This window comes from Mercenaria mercenaria, chromosome 1, assembly GCF_021730395.1.
Source record: "Mercenaria mercenaria strain notata chromosome 1, MADL_Memer_1, whole genome shotgun sequence".
Lineage (NCBI taxonomy): Eukaryota > Metazoa > Mollusca > Bivalvia > Venerida > Veneridae > Mercenaria > Mercenaria mercenaria.
The window spans coordinates 7,394,948-7,413,942 of NC_069361.1; the positions used below are offsets into that span (position 1 = coordinate 7,394,948).

Sequence of the window (18,995 nt, forward strand, 5' to 3'; positions counted from 1 at the left end):
TTTTTTTATTATTTGACCTACTGTCCTAGTTTTTTAAGGCACGTGACCCAGTTTCAAACTTGACCTAGATATCATCAAGGTGAACATTCTGACCAATTTTTATGGAGATCCATTCACAAGTATGGCCTCTAGAGAGGTCACAAGGTTTTTCTATTTTTAGACCTACTGACCTAGTTTTGGACCGCACATGACCCTGCTTCGAACTTGACCTAGACATCATCAGGATGAACATTCAAACCAATTTTCATACAGATCCCATGAAAAATATGGCCTTTAGAGAGGTCACAAGGTTTTTCTATTATTTGACCTACTTACCTAGTTTTTGAAGGCACGTGACCCACTTTCGAACTTGACCTAGATATCATCAAGATGAACATTCAGACCAACTTTCATACAGATCCCATGAAAAATATTGCCTCTAGAGAGGTCACAAGGTTTTTCTATTATTTGACCTACTGACCTAGAATTTGACAGCACGTGACCCACTTTCGAACTTGGCCTAGATATCATCCAGGTGAACGTTCTGACCAATTTTCATGAAGATCTTGTGAAATATATGGCCTCTAGAGAGGTCACAAGGTTTTTCTATTTTTAGACCTACTGACCTAGTTTTTGACCGCACATGACCCAGTTTCAAACTTGACCTAGATATCATCAAGATGAACATTCAGAATAACTTTCATACAGATCCCATGAAAAATATGGCCTTTAGAGAGGTCACAAGGTTTTTCTATTATTTGACCTACTGACCTAGTTTTTGAAGGCACGTGACCCAGTTTCTAACTTGACCTAGATATCATCAAGGTGAACGTTCTGACCAATTTTCATGAAGATCTTGTGAAATATATGGCCTCAAGAGAGGTCACAAGGTTTTTCTATTTTTAGACCTACTGACCTAGTTTTTGATGGCATGTGACCCACTTTTGAACTTGACCTAGATATCATCAAGATGAACATTCTGACCAACTTTCATGAAGATCCTGTGAAACATATGGCCTCTAGAGAGGTCACAAGGTTTTTCTATTTTTAGACCTACTGACCTAGTTTTTTTACCGCACATGACCCAGTTTCGAACTTGACCTAGATATCATCAAGATGAACATTCTGACCAACTTTCATAAAGATCCCATGAAAAATGTGACCTCTAGAGTGGTCACAAGCAAAAGTTTACAGACGCACGGACGGACGGACAATGGACAATGCGCGATCACAAAAGCTCACCTTGTCACTTTGTGACAGGTGAGCTAAAAAGCATTGGAATCCTGACTGAAGCTGGTGTGCAGTGGCCTTCAAAGGGAACATTTGAAAGAAGGCCTACATTAGATGTCAACATAATGGCATGAGAATTCCCTAAGCTTGCCATTCACTTAACTTCATAATAATTATGTCTTCAAATTTAGGTATAAAAGGAGGGTCATAGGCTTAAGCAAGCTGTACCCCTGTCTTAAATAGAACCTTGTGACATTTTAGTGTTAACGTCACTGTGACACAACTGACAATGGGCTATCATTCCATGAAGTTTCAGAACAGTACTGTAGGTTCAATATATTTCAGTCGTTTAGTTGAACCTGCTCAGATACTTCACACCTGGAACATGCAAAATCTTTACAATGTGTTTTCCTTCAACACATTTTTAGGACTAATAAAACACTCTTAACCAGCTGAATTTTCACTGTTTATTATTATGACAATATATGTATAAATCAAAAAGGAAATATATGATCACTAAAAGATTAACAATATATTAAACATGCAGAACAAAAAAGGCCTCCTACTACAAAAATGCAGTACATCAACAAAATTAGTGCACCAATCAAAAACTTCATGTTCAAAAGGGGAACTGAAAAAAAAGCACTTCTAAGTAAATGCATAAGGTATGTAACTTCTGCATCTTCAGACATAAATGAGAAAACACCTTTTAAAAATGATATTATGACTTATTTTATAAACAAATATTACTAAAGAAACATTAAGTTGTAAATAATGAAATGTATCTCAAAATATTGTTTAGAAATGCACACTTATCCAACTGCCAATATATGAACACATAAAATGTACATGTATTAATTCTTATATTAAAAAATGAAAAACAGAAATCTGCCAGAAAGGAGAGATCAAAAAGCAGGAATTCAGATTATTAAAGCAAATATGGCAAGGTTAAATATTAATGCCCTTTCAGCTACGGAGGTAACATTATCTTTAATAATAAATCTTATAGCAATACAGTACAGAAGCAGAAAAAAAACCATCTAACAATATTATAACAACACCTTTCATCAAAATCTCTAACAAGATTCATAATTCATACATTTCACTTCATAGTATTTGCTGTATCTTGTGTTGCAGGTTAAGGTGGTAATCGTGAAATTTTACATAAACTGATAGTAAATGACACAAAGCTAATAGAAAATAGTGCATAAAATGTATATTCTAATGTGAATAAGCACTGTCTGAACACAACTTCCTGCATTTTCTACATATTCTAGCATAAATTCCCTCTAGATTCTATTGATGGTCAACAAGAAAAAGGCATGTTTTATACTATTTAAGCCTTGTTATACCATGTAATACCAATCAACATAACCACACTCCGCGATATACTGATATAAATAATATCCATATTTCATGAAAGTGATATATCCCGACACTTAAGTCTTAACAGAACACAAACTGTAATATCTGGTTATAGTCTTCTAAAGTATCTTCTACAATATCAAATAAAATTCTCTACAATATACGCAGAAAGCTAACAAAAGAAATTTCCAAGTACAAACATGCAATGCTTAATATATATATCTACAAAATCTTATTATGCAATTATGCACTAATAATAGTGTACTTCAAACAAACAAATGTTTAAAGCAAATGTATCTAATATTGCCAACACTAGGTTTCAGCTTGTTCAAAACATTCCATGGTAGAAGCAGGTAAAAAGGTTTTTAAAACTGAAAAGCTGTCATGAAAATGAATACCCTGTGATACAAATTGTTGTAAGTTACTGTTTGTTTTAGCTTCAACTTAATTCAATTAGAACACACTATATATATTCTATATACATAATTATTCATGCATGGTCTAAGCTGAAAAAAAGATCCCCATCATTTATCAAAATTTACCCTCAGAGAAAAAATACATGTTGCAACCTTATCATTGATTATACAATTTATAATAAGATATGTCAATATCATTATATCTCTGACAGATCACTTATGTTTCCCTTTATTGTAGTATTGCATTTTAAATGTCCAGTCATTTTAGTAGAGATAAATCTACTAGATTACCACTATATTTTCTGACCCACTTTGAGACAGTATCTAAATGCCCTAAGTAGTTAATGTATCAAAAGTAGCCAGTATATTTACAGCTTTCTAAGTTTTATAAAACTGGAAGTCTGTCATTGTAAGTTTACAAAATAAAATAGTTATCTTGAACCTGTTTTTGAAATTCTTTACTGTTCTGTTTTTTTTTTAAAACTGAAAAAAATAAACATAGAAATTTTCGAAGATTTTTTGGTTCTTCAATTTATTATTATATGGCAAGTATGGAATTAGTATTTAATGTCCCACCAATAGACTGAACAGTCAAACCGTACTTGGTTACTACACTACAACCACAACTTCTTAACACTTGATCACTCAACAACACGCACACAAACATCAATTAAGTTTTAACTAATCACCACATTTATATTACATCTAAATTTTCATCATTTCAAACGTAAACTGTATGTGAACTATTCCTGCTTATGTTCAATATCCATTAACAAGTCGTCACCCTCGAGTTTCATTCCATTTTCCACCAATATCTGTTTAACAGTTCCTGTTACTGGTGCGTTTACGACCATTTCCATCTTCATCGCAGACAACACCAGAAGTGGTTGACCTTTCTCGACCGTGTCTCCAACCTTGACTTTCACCTCTATGACGTTACCTGGCATAGGAGCTCCTACAGATCCATGAACTCCTTTCAGGGCTTTAGGATGGAAATGCATCTCCTGTGAAAAGAGCACGACATTATCTTAGATAGAGCAAAAATGTCAAAAAATATTAAGTACATTTTTCTAAAGGATGATAAAAATTTCTTTTAAAAGTTAGACATTAATTACAGTCAGCATACTCAGTAATCAAGACACAGATAAATAGAATAACTGGGGCTTATTTTCAAATACTCTTTAGTCCATTGTTCATATAGTTTCGGGAGATTTTCTCATAAGAATTACTGGTTTTGTCTGCTATAGTGAAAACCTCTACATTTAGTAACTATGGAAATGAGTACATGTGAAAACATGAAAACAATTATGTTCAGTAAGTCTTATAACAACTAATTTCCACTTGTCTTTACGAGTGGATGGGTGGATTTGTCAAGCCCTGAGGTACCTGTTAACTAGGCATGTAACCCAAAATTCTTACTGACATGAAATAGCTCCTACCTTGGTAGCTTCATTGTCCCGGATGAAGACTGACCTAAGCTGGCCATTCAGCTCAAAGAACACCTCACGTTTACCTTCCTTGTCAAGATCGCCGACAGCCAACGTCTTGATAGATAAAGTCTTCCCTGTCTCTATCTCAACCTAGGGTATGAATATATTGTCTAACTAATGTTCTGTTGTGACTTATATTGTATAGAGGAAAGTAACCGAAGAACACTTTTGGTTTAAATAAGTGAATGAAGTATTGCCATGCAAAACAAAGTCCCCTACTGGAAGGCACCTAATTTTATCTACTGCAGTATAATATAATGAACTGATATCTGTCAATGACGTAAAAACAATACTGTGCTATATATACAATATGTTATAACAAAACACTTGGATTAAAATTTGCATATACAAAAACCTACAGTTGTTGATTATTTCGTAACATCTATAAATATAAACAAGAGTGCCAGAATGTCACAATATATGCCCATCATAGCAAATTTCTTTACACTAGCACCTGTATTTTCATATGGAATTTTTTTGGCCAGATATAAAAAAGGTTATAATATAAGTTACTTATAGTAGCAACAAAGGGAAGTTAATCCTTAAAAAAAAAAAATATAAACTAGAAATGTGTCCATGGGACACAGATGCCACCACTACTTGACATTAGTCAGGGGCCAGAACTCCTACAATACTGAATGAATCCGGATGCGAAACCCCAGGTGCACAACTACACATGCTGACCAACATTCCTGCAAACTTTGGTGATTCTAGGTCAAATACTTTTGGGGCTATGCGCGACACAACATTAAAATGACAAATTTTTTACTAAGTCAGGGGCCATAACTCCTACAGGACTGGATGAATCCGGACGCGAAACCCCAGGTGCACAACTACACATGCTGACCAACATGCCTGTAAAGTTTTGTGACTCTAGGTCATATACTTATGGAGCTAGGCACGACACAACATTAAAATGACCAATTTTTACAAAGTCAGGGGCCATAACTTCTACATGACTGCATGAATCCGGACGCGAAACCCCAGGTGCACAACTACACATGCTGACCAACATTCCTGTAAACTTTGGTGATTCTAGGTCAAATACTTTTGGAACTATGCGCGACACAACATTAAAATAACCAATTTTTTACTAAGTCAGGGGCCATAACTTCTACATGTCTGGATGAATCCGGACGCGAAACCCCAGGTGCACAACTACACATGCTGACCAACATTCCTGTAAAGTTTTGTGACTCTAGGTCATATACTTTTGGAGCTAGGCACGACACAACATTAAAATGACCAATTTTTACAAAGTCAGGGGCCATAACTTCTACATGACTGAATGAATCCGGACGCGAAACCCCAGGTGCACAACTACACATGCTGACCAACATTCCTGTAAAGTTTTGTGACTCTACGTCAAATGCTTTCAGAGCTACGCGCGACACAACATTTTCGGAAGGACGGACGGAAGGACGGACATACAAGAGCAAATCTATATGCCCCCCCCAAAGTGGGGGCATAAAAATTACTATATAATATAAGTTCACATAAAACTCTTTACCAGGTAGAGATAGGTCAAAATACACCTAAAAATTGGATGTAACATGCATGTTGTACCACAGAAAAGTGGTCTTGGTTTTTCCCTACGGCCAGTAATAAACATGCAATATAAGCTATATATAGTAAAACAAAGGGAAGTTATTTTAAAAACAAGGGTGGTGAACATTTGTACCAAGTTACATCAAAATCCCTCCATACATGAAGAAGAAATGCTCCGGACAGTCATTCTTGAATTTGACCTTTGACCTCAAAGTGTGACCTTGACCTTAGAACTTGGGACCTGGTTCTTGCGCATGACAATCCGTCTCATGGCGGTGAACATTTGTGCCAAGTTACATCAAAATCCCTCCATGCATGAGGAAGAAATGCTTCGGACAAAGTCATTCTTGTATCTGAACTTTGGCCTCTGTGACCTTGACCTTAGACCTAGGGACCTGGTTCTTGCGCAAGACACTCCGTCTCATGGTGGTGAACATTTGTGCCAAGTAATATTAAAATCCCTTAAAGGATTTTCGAGTTACAGATTGGACAGGAAAAAAGCCCTTTTGGCCTTTGACTTCCAAGTGTGACCTTGACCTTTCAGCTGATATTTAAATCCTGTTTTGCATGACAAAGTTATAGACCGGACAGGAAAAAATCCTGTTGACCTTTGATCTCCAAGTGTGACCTTGACCTTTAAGCTAGGGCTCTTGGTGTTGCGCATGACACGTCGTATCATGGGGAACATTTGTGCCAAGTGATACTGTAATCCCTTGATCGATGACAGAGTTCTGGATCGGACAGGGAATAAAACCATGTTGACCTTTGACCTCCAATTGTGACCTTGACCTTTGAGCTAGGGGTCGGTCCAGGTTTTGTGCATCACACATCGTCTCATCATGGGGAACATTTGTGCCAAGTAGTATTAAAATCCCTTAATGAATGACAGAGTTATGGACCGGACACGAAACAGACCCTGTTCATGCCATGTTAACATTTGACTGCCAAGTGTGACCTTGACTTTTGAGCTAGGGGTCTGAAAGTTGTACATGACACATTGTCGTATTATGAGGTACATTTGTGCCAAGTAATATTAAAATCCCTTCATGGATGGCAGAGTTATGGACCAGACAGGAAAAAAGCCCTGTTGACCTTTGACCTCCAATCTTGACCTTGACCTCTGAGCCAGGGGTCCGGGTTTTGCGCAAGACATGTCCTCTCATCATGGGGAACATTTGTGCCAAGTAATATTAAAATCCCTTAATGAATGATTTAGCTATGGACCGGACACAAAATTGCAGACGGACGGAATGACAGATGGACAGGGCATTCCTATAGTCCCCGAAACTGGGTTTCGACCAGTAGGGGACTAATAATGAGTGAAACAGCCAAATTAAAATGAATAGGAGCAGGAAAAAGGTTAATAAAAGTTAAGTATTGATTAATGTGTTTCATTATATTGAAAACCAAATTTCCATTTTGTGCTTCAACAGTCTGAGTAAAGTTGATTCAGTTTTTCAATATTTCTATAATATAAATACCCCATGATTTTGGAAGGATGTGCTCAACATAAAATGTTCTGAAAATTTTTTTTAATTAATTACCTCAAATTCTTGGGCAACATTTGGACCAACCAAGAAAAGTTTAGTATCAAGAGCATCCACTGGTCCATATTTTTCTTTAAATTCCAGGTACTCTTTGGTAACTTTGGGGTACAATGATGCACTGATCACATCAACTTCTCTCACTGTCTTGCCATGTTCTTCTAACAAATCTGACCTCAGTTTGTTAAAGTCCAAAGGTTTGAGAGTCTCTCCTGGTCTACCCTCTATCCTGGGTTTGCCTTGCAATATCTGCACATACACATTAAGACAGGATATAAACAACTTGTAAGATGTAGTTTGTTATCTATTTAAATCTTAATAAAATTTATAAGAAGATCCTTTTAAAGCACCTGTAGAATGCAACCAAGCCAAATAATAGGAAATAAAATTAAACCAATTCATAGGTCTAAGGAATTCACACTTCTGAAGTAATTTGTCCTAACAAATTGAAAACTGGCATTAGATACATATCAAATAAACATTACCACAGAAGAATGAAAGGACAGAAAATCTCACTATTTCCTATGCCAATAAACATGGACTATACCTGTATGATAGATGGGAATGCGTCTTAATGCATGCTGATATTGTCTAATAGAACCAATTCTCAAATAGTTAACCACTAAGTAGAACTATTATTATTAGTGTAAAGTATCAAAATGAAAAACTGCTTAAATATTCACAAGAAAAAGTAACAGCACGATATGTAATGTTTCCAGTTACGACAGTCTTAGCCAAAACATATTTCAGCCAACTTTGCAACATCATTTTCAATGAAATCACTTATTACGTTGAATGTGCTGATGTAACATAATATTTTCAGGATCTGTTATACATACACCTTACCTGTAAAGAAAAAAAACTAAAATGCAAAAGTTCTAAAGTATTTACCCTAGTCCTAAGTGGTTCTGGATATCCACCAGGGGGCTCCCCAAGGTATCCTTGGAAATATTCTATAACAGAAACTGGGAAAGATAACTCCTCTGCTCTATCTTCAACAGCTTGTGCTGTAAGTTTATTCTGTACCATGAACTGGGCCATATCTCCAACAACCTTTGATGATGGTGTTACCTAAAAGAGACAACCTTCATCAAAGAAAGTGCTAAATTTTGGATGCATCTGTGACTCTGTGGTATAGCATATGACTACAAATTAAACCAGGTAATGTGACTTTGACACCCCTATCCTTAGAGATCTATAAACTATTAACATTTTGTACAGCTTTAAATCTTTGATGGTGCTTTACACAAGAAAAGCCAAAGGAACCTTCTGCTAACTGTACTATCATCTTTAAATCACTTTAGTGGCTACTCTTCTGGTTACTGAGCTGTTCATGGGAGTAACAGTGGCTACTCTTCTGGTTACTGAGCTGTTCATGGGAGTAACAGTGGCTACTCTTCTGGTTACTGAGCTGTTCATGGGGGTAACAGTGGCTACTCTTCTGGTTACTGAGCTGTTCATGGGAGTAACAGTGGCTACTCTTCTGGTTACTGAGCTGTTCATGGGAGTAACAGTGGCTACTCTTCTGGTTACTGAGCTGTTCATGGGGGTAACAGTGGCTACTCTTCTGGTTACTGAGCTGTTCATGGGAGTAACAGTGGCTACTCTACTGGTTACTGAGCTGTTCGTGGGGGTAACAGTGGCTACTCTTCTGGTTACTGAGCTGTTCGTGGGAGTAACAGTGGCTACTCTTCTGGTTACTGGGCCCTTCATGGGGGTAACAGTGGCTACTCTTCTGGTTACTGGGCCCTTCATGGGGGTAACAGTGGCTACTCTTCTGGTTACCGAGCCCTTCATGGGGGTAACAGTGGCTACTCTTCTGGTTACTGAGCCATTCATGAGGGTAACAGTGGCTACTCTTCTGGCTACTGAGCTGTTCATGGGGGTAACAGGTAATCCCTATTAATTATCCAGGACTCTCTCAAAGTAAGACACACACTTATCAATATCTACTTACCATGAAATGGAATATTCCTCTTATTCAATTTTTCATTAATTAAAGTATTCTTTTATTTATTTTACATGAATTAAAGAAGTCCTGCATTTGTCATCAATTATGTAAGATATATACCTTAGGAATATCCCCCAATAGCTTATTTGCCTCTACATACATTTTCTTGACCTCCTCAAACTGGTCAGCAAGACCGAGACTGAAAGCCTGGAACTGTATATTGGTATACTGACCACCTACAAGTACAACACAGACAGTTATATTACAACATAAAACAAGAGCACCACCTTGCGGATGCAGACACTCATCTGTTTTTTTTTGTCTCTGTATAATAGAAATATTGTCCTACCCATGATTGTCCAAAAGGGGCCATAATTCTTGCAAAAATAGCTTTGACAGTTTAGGAGAAAAGCTGACCTTAACACAAAACTTAACCAAGAAATCTGATTTTCTAAGTCCAAAAGGGGCCATAATTCTTGCAAAAAGCAGGATGGAGTTATGCTTCTTGCTGTATAGAGTCAGCTTTTGATGGTGAACAAGTGTTGCAAGCAATAGCTTTGATAGTTTAGGAGAAAAGTTGACCTAAACATAAAACTTAACCAAGAAATCTGATATTTTCTAAGTCCAAAAGGGGCCATAATTATGCAAAAAGCAGGATGGAGTTATGTTTCTTGCTGTACAGAGTCAGCTATTGATGGTGAACAAGTGTTGCAAGTTTTAAAGCAATAGCTTTGATAGTTTTGGAGAAAAGCTGACCTAAACATAAAACTTAACCAGGCAATGCCAATGCCGACCAAGTGATGACAATAACTCATATTTTTTCAAAAAATCAGATCAGCTAATAATTACCTCCATTTATATTCAATTAGATAAAAGGGTACACAAAAAATTATTTCTTTAGAGTATGACAGGTTTACCCGTTAACAAAAGCAATAAAGCTTAAAACAGTTGTAAATAAATTAAGAAAGACATGGTCCTCGATTTCTGACTGTGTTGTTTGTTGCCTGTAACTGCCAACTTCCACAGGAGCCAAAAGGTTAAATAACATTGTATGCTATAATAAATTATATATAATAACAAGAGCTCTCCGTAAGACAGCACGCTCCACTATTCGGCGATTTGACAGTAAAATGAATTCATGTCTCAATGTATGTAGTACCAAAGTTATGTCCAGAAAACGGAATTTGTCAAAACATTTAAGTATGAAAGGGGCATAGTTTGGTCAAAAATACAAATAAGAGTTATGAGGATTGTTTCCACTAATGCAGATGATGATGATAAAGATACATTTTAAGTTTCAAGTCATTATCTTATTTGTACTAAAGTTATGTCCAGAAAACAAAGTTTGCCCAAAAGCTTAATGTATGAAAGGGGCATAATTCTGTCAAGAACACAAATTAGAGTTATTGGATTTGTTACCACAAATGCAGATGATGATGATAAAGATACATTTTAAGTTTCAAGTCATTATCTTATATTGTACTAAAGTTATATCCAGAAAGCGAAGATTGCCAAAAAACTTTATACAATTAGAGTTATGGGGATTGTAACCACACATGCAGATGATGATTATAAAGAAATGTTTTTAATTTCAAGTCATTATCTTTTAAAGTACCAAAGATATGTCTATAAACGAAGCTTTCGAAAAAATTTAACATGAAAATAATTCCAAGTATAACAACTTCGTGACCTTGACCTTGGGTATAATGTGCCCAGCCTCTGCACATACTTTGTTTGTATGCTGGACAATGTTTATGTGAACTTACAGTAAGATATAAGCAATAGTAACAAAGATATGACAGAAAAACAAAGGTTGCCGAAAAACTTTAACCTTAAAAATAACCGAAGTATAACACCTTGGTGACCTTGACCTTGGGTATAATGGGCCCAGCCCCTTCACATACTTTGTTTGCATGCTGAAGTTACAGTAAGATATAAGCAATAGTAACAAAGAAAAACAAAGGTTGCCAAAAAACTTTAACCAAAAAGCTCACGCCAACGCAAATGCTGGGGCGAGTAGAATAGCACCCCTATTTTCAGAATAGTGGAGCTAAAAAAAATGTGTGATCTTTGTTCCAATTCACAGTGATGTGTTACCTGGAATTTCATTTCTGTATGTATCGGCATTTCCACTCTTCATGGTAACTGCACATTCAAATGGTGCATACAGATTCCTAGCCTGCTCCCAGTATGCAGAGTACGCTGACACATCATCCAGCAGAATTCCTGTTCAAATAGTTTACTTCTCATAAAGCAGTTCAAATGGTATAACTATGAACCAGTAAATTATTTTAAAGACATAGTTCCAAGATTTATTGTTTTGTTGATTTACCTAAGTTACAAAACATTACTTTTATACAAAATTTCTGTATCAGGAAAGAATTACTATCAAAATATAAGATATACAGATCTAAGATTTTGTGAATATGTATGCATTTGATGAATATTTTGGTTCATTTTCACAATTTTTTCTGAAGAAAAGTCGTTAAAGTATCACATTACCAGTGTCACTGTCAGTTTTCTCCAGAGCAGCAACAACAGCTCCCATACTGGGTTGTGATGTCATCCCAGACATAGAGTCACAGGCTACATCCACAACATCTGCACCAGCCTCGTAGGCCGCTAGCATAGAAGCAACTCCCGCACCAGCTGTGTCGTGTGTGTGAACATGGATAGGCATATCAGGAAACTTTTCACGTAAGGTTCCTACGAGTAACGTTGCTGCTTTAGGTTTTAGAATGCCAGCCATATCCTGGAAACACACACAGCTACATAAATGTTTAACCCTTACCCTGCTAAATTTCTATATTGGACCAGTCCATCATTCAGTTTGGGCAATACCATTTATTATTCAAAGGGGTGTTCACTGAAAATTTACTGACTGAATAGCGAACAGTGCAGACCATGATCAGACTGCACGGATGTGCAGGCTGATCTTGGTCTGCACTGGCCACATAGGCAGAACCCCTTGCCGCCAGCAGGCTAAAGGTTAAAGTAACATTTACTAGTCTACAAAATATTTACTGACATAAATTTGATATATAAAGACAGTCCAGAAGTAACTTTATTTATGAAATTGCTATTCCAATCCTGGCATTTTACCTACTTCTACCATGCAACTGTATATAAAGGCTCAGTATAAACTTGTCAGTCTGTTCTTACTCTTGCTTTATTGTAATTTCACTTGTACTACAGATACAAACAAAAGTTCAAAACAAATCTGAACAGTGTAAATGGTCTCTAATATAAGCTGGCATGGCCTTTTTGAAATATTAGCACAAATATTTAGTTATTAAATGCTTCTAAAATTGAAATAGTAAGAAACAGAACAATAGGTGGAAATATACCTTGATAGCAAGTACATGTGTTCCTGCTTTGACTAGCTCTGAGGCAAGATTTACATAATAATCTAGATTGTATTTGGTCTTTGTTGGGTCAGACACGTCGCCTGTGTAGGAAATGGCAGCTTCAATAACACCACCTGTAGATCATAATATTTATATTTGTTTAGTTAAAGGGTAGGCAAATTGTACAAAAGAAGGTCTGACGCTGAAATGGTGTCACAACATCCTATTCCAGTACTTAGACTCACAGAACTGTCAGGCCATTCAAACAGATTCTCCTAGTACTTCCCCTATGTGAGATACTTAAGTCTGACATTCTCCCAGGCAGTTAGTAGTTTCAATATTCATTTATGCAAAATATTTGCCAGGAGGCATTCCAAGTGCATCACACACTTGTTCATTAACACTCTATCAGCAATAAACATTTACATGTTTTTCTCAGTTTTCTGCAGAAAATCATTATCTTCAGCTTAATATTGCTGGCCTGAGCATCAATGATTCAAACACTCAGGTTCACTACAACATTTCACAAGATCCCTGACTGATTTCATTATATTTTCTGTATTTACAATACCCGAAACCCTGGACAGTCTGAGAATTTTAGCTCATCCCCTCACTATCTCGGGTGATCCGCGGTTTACTGTATTAATGACAAAGTAGAAGTCCAACAAAATATTTACCAGCATTTCCGACAGCCTCCATACCAACCACAATATTTGGTAGGTAATTGAGTGAATCAAATATCCTGAAAATGTCCATACCACTTCTTACTGCTTCCTCACAGAATCTGAAAACAAAATATCCTATGGATAATAAACTGATTTCTAATTACCCTTTACTTTGCTAAATTTATAAAATGGATTGGTCCATCATTCCATTTGGGCAGAACCACTTATTTTTCAAAGGGGTGTTAACTGAAAATTTACTGACTGAATAGCGACACATCCATGCAGGCTGATCATGGTCTGCACTGTTTGCAAAGGCAAAATCACTTGCCACCAGCTGGCTAAAGGTTAAACCATATCCCCCTTCAGGAAAGTCCTGTCTTATCCAACAGAGACCATGATTATACAATGTTACTGTATGTGTAACTTTATTAGGCTCTTTAAGTATATAAAGCATGGGTCAAAATTCTGTGAACAGTTTCAAAACACTTCCTAGTACATTAATATGAACTATTATACTGCACTTCAATATTATAAAACTGTAGAATTTACATACATATAAATCAGTTGGTATCTGTTTTAATCTCAAGGTTACTGCATGCAGCCTAAGCCTTTAACCTACTGACCCTAAAATACACCTAGCAAATGGCAATCATGTTTGATATCCATAATCCAAGTCATATCAAATTATTGCTCAGAAACTCTTTCAAGTCTCAGGGTCATTGTGACCTACTGACAAAACACTCTCCAGTTATTGATTGAAAACACCACAAGTACTAGAGCTGCTTTTGAGAAAAGCACATGTCTCCCACAACTCCTAATCATCTGAATAGTAGTGTATGAGTCAACCATGCACCAAGACCTCAACTGCCTTATCAGACTTTCAGTGCTTTGATTATCACTCAACTGCCTTATCAGACTTTCAGTGCTTTGATTATCACTCAACTGCCTTATCAGCCTTTCAGTGCTTTGATTATCACTCAACTGCCTTATCAGACTTTCAGTGCTTTGAATATCAAGTTTCAAGGGCCATAATTCCAAAGTTCCTGGGCCGATTTTGCTAGTTATTGAACTTGGCTGAGGACTTATTGGCAAACACATTTTGTTCAAGTTTGGTGAAGATCGGATGAGAAATGTTCGACTTAGAGCGCGGACAAGATTTGTGACAGACTGACAGACAGGAGTAAATTAATATGTCTCCCACACCACTGTGTGGTGGGAGACATAAATATACTCTATCTTTTACAAAAGGTATATAATAACATAACACCTGACAAATTTTGAGAAACGTGTCTTGAATGGACTCACTTGTATACAACATTATCTGGATAGTTAGTATATCCAACAGCATTTGCCCCTCTCAGTAACATCTGGAAGGGGATGTTAGGGATAAGCTCTCGTAGCGTCCTCAGTCTGTCCCAGGGACACTCGTGTAGAAATCTTAATGCCACGTCAAATGTTGCACCTAATAGAATCAAAACAAGAAACGCGGCAATGCCACGAAACCAGGTTTTCAACACTTTCTATAAGAATAAACAAGAGTGCCAGAATGTCACAATATACGCCCGTCACAGCAAATTTCTTTACTCTAGCACCTGTATTAGCAGATGTAATTTTAATTTTGTGGTTGTTTAGTAATCATTGTAATTCTTTTGTTTTTCTAAGTCCACGAAAAAACTCCTTACCAGGTAGAGATACCTTAAAATACACCTAAAATTAGAAAGTAACAACTATGTTGTACCACAGAAAAGTGGTCTTGGTTTTTCCCTACGGTCAATTATAAAAAAGTTACAATATAAGTTATTTATAGTAACAACTAAGGGAAGTTAATCTTAAAAAAAAAGAAAAAAAAAAAAAAAAAGAAAAAAAAAAAAATTGTAAGTCCACACAGAAATCCTTACCAGGTAGAGATTGGTCAAAATACACCTCAAAATTGAATGTAATATGCATGTTGTACTACAGAAAAGTGATCTCGATTTTTCCCTGCGTCTAGTAATGAAAAAGTTACAATATAAGCTTTTTATAGTAACAACAAAGGGAAGTAATTCTAAAGAAGGGAACTGGGCAAGAAACTTCGTCTCATGATGGTGTATAATTGTGCCAAGTTACATCAAAATCCCTCTATGCATGAAGAAGATATGCTCCGGACAAAGTTTTCATTCTTGTATCCTTTGACCTCTAAGTGTGACCTTGACCTTAGACCTAGGGACCTGGTTCTTGTGCATGACACTCTGTCTCATGATGGTGAACAATTGTGCCAACTTTCATCAAAATCCCTCCATGCATGTAGAAGACATGCTAACCATAACCCTAACCTAACCCTATTTTTAGTAACAATGACCTTGACCTTGATCCCAGAAACCCCAAAATCAATCCCAAGCTACAACTTTATATAAGTTTTCTATACACCAAGTTTCATCATGATAGCTCATTCCTAAGTTAAGTTATTGACCGGAAACCCTTTTTCTATTTAAAGTAACAGTGACCTTGACCTTGACCCCAGAAACCCCAAAATCAATCCCAGCCTTTGTCTTGATATAAGCTACATACATACCAAGTTTTATTCAAATATCTTTACCGAAACAAAAGTTATTGACCAGAAACCCTTTTTCTATTTTAAGTAACAGTGACCTTGACCTTGACCCCAGAAACCCCAAAATCAATTCCAGCCTTTGTCTTGATATAAGCTACATACATACCAAGTTTTATTCAAATATCTTTACCGAAACAAAAGTTATTGACCGGAAACACCAGTTTGACGCCGCCGCCGCCGCCACCGCCGCCGCCCGCCCGACCGACATCTACCCCAATCTAATAACTCAGGTTTTCGTTGAAAACCTGGTTAATTAAAGGTAAATAATAATGATGAAATATTGGACAGATTTTCTTGGTATAAAAGGATCTATGAATTGTTTCGACTATTTAACACTTTTGTCACTGTCTATATATCAATATAATGCCTGATCTTCTGTTTAATACTTACTTAATAGTTTATTCACAATGATATTTATGCTCATTTATTTCTAACATCTTTTAAAATGTTTTAATTTTTAGACGTAATTTTTTTTATGTGTTTGTAAAACGCCATTGAGTATGTTTTTTTAAAAATAGGCGTTTAATCAAACTAGATGCCCACGGGCAACATGTCGAGCCCGCCAGCTGTCAAAAGGACTGGGAGTTGCACATGACACTCCCTGTCTCATTGAGGCAAACATTTATGCCAAATAAAAAAGAGATTGCAAAAAGTTACAATATAAGTTATTTAAAGTAACAACTAAGGGACATAAATCTTAAAAAAAAAAAAAAAAAAAAATTTAAAGTCTACACAAAAATCCTCACCAGTAGAGATACCGGTAGGTCAAAATTCACCTGAAAATTGGATGTAACATGCATGTTGTACTACAGAAAAGTGGTCCTCATTTTTCCCTATGACCAGTAATAAAAAAGTTACAAATATAAGCTATTTATAGTAACAACAAAGGGAAGTAATTCTAGGATCTTGCGCATGACACTCCGTCTCATGATGATGAACAATTGTGCCAAGTTACATCAAAATCCCTCTGTGCATCAAAAAGAAATGCTCCAGACAAAGTCATTCTTGTATCTGACTTTTGACCTCTAAGTGTGACCTTGACCTTGGACCTAGGGACCTGGTTCTTGCGCATGACACTCCGTCTCATGGTGGTGAACATTTGTGCCATGTTACATCAAAATCCCTCCATGCATGAAGAAGAAATGCTCCAGACAAAGTCATTTTTGAATTTGACCTTTGACCTGTAAGTGTGACCTTGACCTTTGAGATAGGAATCTGGGGTTTGCGCATGACACTCGGTCTCACTGAGGTTAACATTCATGCAAAATATAAACAAGATTGCTCCATGCATGTCAAAGTTATGGTCCGAACAAACAAATCCGGACGGACGCACGCACATACACCAAACAGCCATTTGGACAACTATGTCTTCGCATCCGCAAGCGGGCTCGACAAAATAACAGTTTCAAAGTTTCAAATACACTAACTGTCTTCCATATGGCACATTGCTGTGTATCTACTGTGTAAATCAAAACAAATTTGTAACTTGCATGTTCATCATTTCTGTGAATAAACAAACAGAATTTTACCTTCCTTACTGTCTATTCAATCTAAATTCTCACTGATTTCAATTATTATGCAATAAAAATATGCCTCTCTTTAGTAACTTTTTTTTTTAGAATATCTATGCTGGATTTTTTTCTTGGGTGTTTTTAACTGCTCAAATGAGACACTCACCTCCCCAGTTTTCTAAACTGTAAAGGTTGTTGAATCTATGACTGACATATGGTGAGATTCTTTTGAGATCATGCGTTCTCACTCTGGTTGCCAGAAGCGACTGGTGAGCATCTCGGAATGTTGTATCCATGAGAAGCAGTCCACGGTTCTCTCTCACCTTTTTGGCAAATGCTTCTGGACCTTCACTCTTGAGAACATTTCTAAGGCCAGGAGGTGGGTCCGGAACTGGAGAGGAATAACATAAGCAATAATGTACATGTGATTTATAACCCCATATATATACACTCAAGTGATTTATAACCCCATATATATATATATATATACTCAATTTACATCCTTGATACACTCAAACATAAAATAATGGTTCAAGGTTTATAATGGTACATTCCAAGGTTTATAATGGTACATCAAAGGGAATTTGAAAAATAAATGAATTTTTACAAGTCATCAAACAGTTTTATTTAAGTGGTAAGGTTGGAACTTATCATACTATATTCCTTTAAAGTCTATCATATAATACAAGTATAATATACAGTTCAAAAGATAAACCACAAGCATGCTGAAACATGGAGTAAACACATAAACAGGCAAGTTGACAATACATTCATTCTAATGATAAACCTCAGTTGAAACTTGCTTGTTTTGAGATTCAAGTTCCATCAAGATTCTCTGTAAATAATGTATTTTGATCCTATTTAAGACAAACTGGACATACTGCAACTCCAGTTCTGTTAAAGTGAATTTGAAGTCACAACAGTTTCTAATATTACTGCATTTACCTGTTGGCATGTCGAAGTGGAAACATATTGTTGCCTAATCAATTTTGTTGGGTTTAATGTTGCATCGACACAATTATAGGTCATATGGCGACTTTCCAGCATTGATAGTGGAGGAAGACCCCAGGTGCCCCTCCGTGCATTATTTCATCACGAGCAGGTACCTGGGTAGAACCACCGACCTTCTATAAGCCAGCTGGATGGCTTTCTCACATGAAGTGTGAGGCTCGAACCCATATCAGTGAGGGCAAGTGATTTGAAGTCAGGGACCTTACCCACTCGGCCATGGAGGCCCCAGTTGTTGTCTAATCAAAGCAGTGCCAATATTTGGCTGTGATAATGTGTTAACACAATTTACACCTGTCACAATTGTCAAACTGATTTATTTCTTACATGGCTCAATCTCAGTGATTGGTG

At 36.6% G+C, this 18,995-nt stretch overlaps 1 protein-coding gene across 5 annotated transcripts in view; it reads right to left on the bottom strand.

Annotated features, from left to right (window-relative positions):
- Positions 1–1,662: 1,662 nt before the first annotated feature.
- Positions 1,663–18,995, bottom strand: part of LOC123545059 (pyruvate carboxylase 1-like) — a 61,648-nt gene continuing 44,315 nt past the window's right edge. For all 5 annotated transcript variants that reach the window (XM_045331329.2, XM_045331326.2, XM_045331325.2 and 2 more), the window contains 11 exons: positions 17,803–18,027; positions 14,841–14,997; positions 13,548–13,654; positions 12,871–13,004; positions 12,026–12,275; positions 11,621–11,749; positions 9,644–9,759; positions 8,464–8,643; positions 7,573–7,821; positions 4,430–4,570; positions 1,663–3,994 (listed from right to left, as the gene is read on the bottom strand). In XM_045331329.2, the coding sequence (XP_045187264.2) occupies positions 3,734–3,994; positions 4,430–4,570; positions 7,573–7,821; positions 8,464–8,643; positions 9,644–9,759; positions 11,621–11,749; positions 12,026–12,275; positions 12,871–13,004; positions 13,548–13,654; positions 14,841–14,997; positions 17,803–18,027 (1,949 nt within the window). In that variant the 3' untranslated portion in view covers positions 1,663–3,733. The remainder of the gene's footprint in view (positions 3,995–4,429; positions 4,571–7,572; positions 7,822–8,463; positions 8,644–9,643; positions 9,760–11,620; positions 11,750–12,025; positions 12,276–12,870; positions 13,005–13,547; positions 13,655–14,840; positions 14,998–17,802; positions 18,028–18,995) is intronic.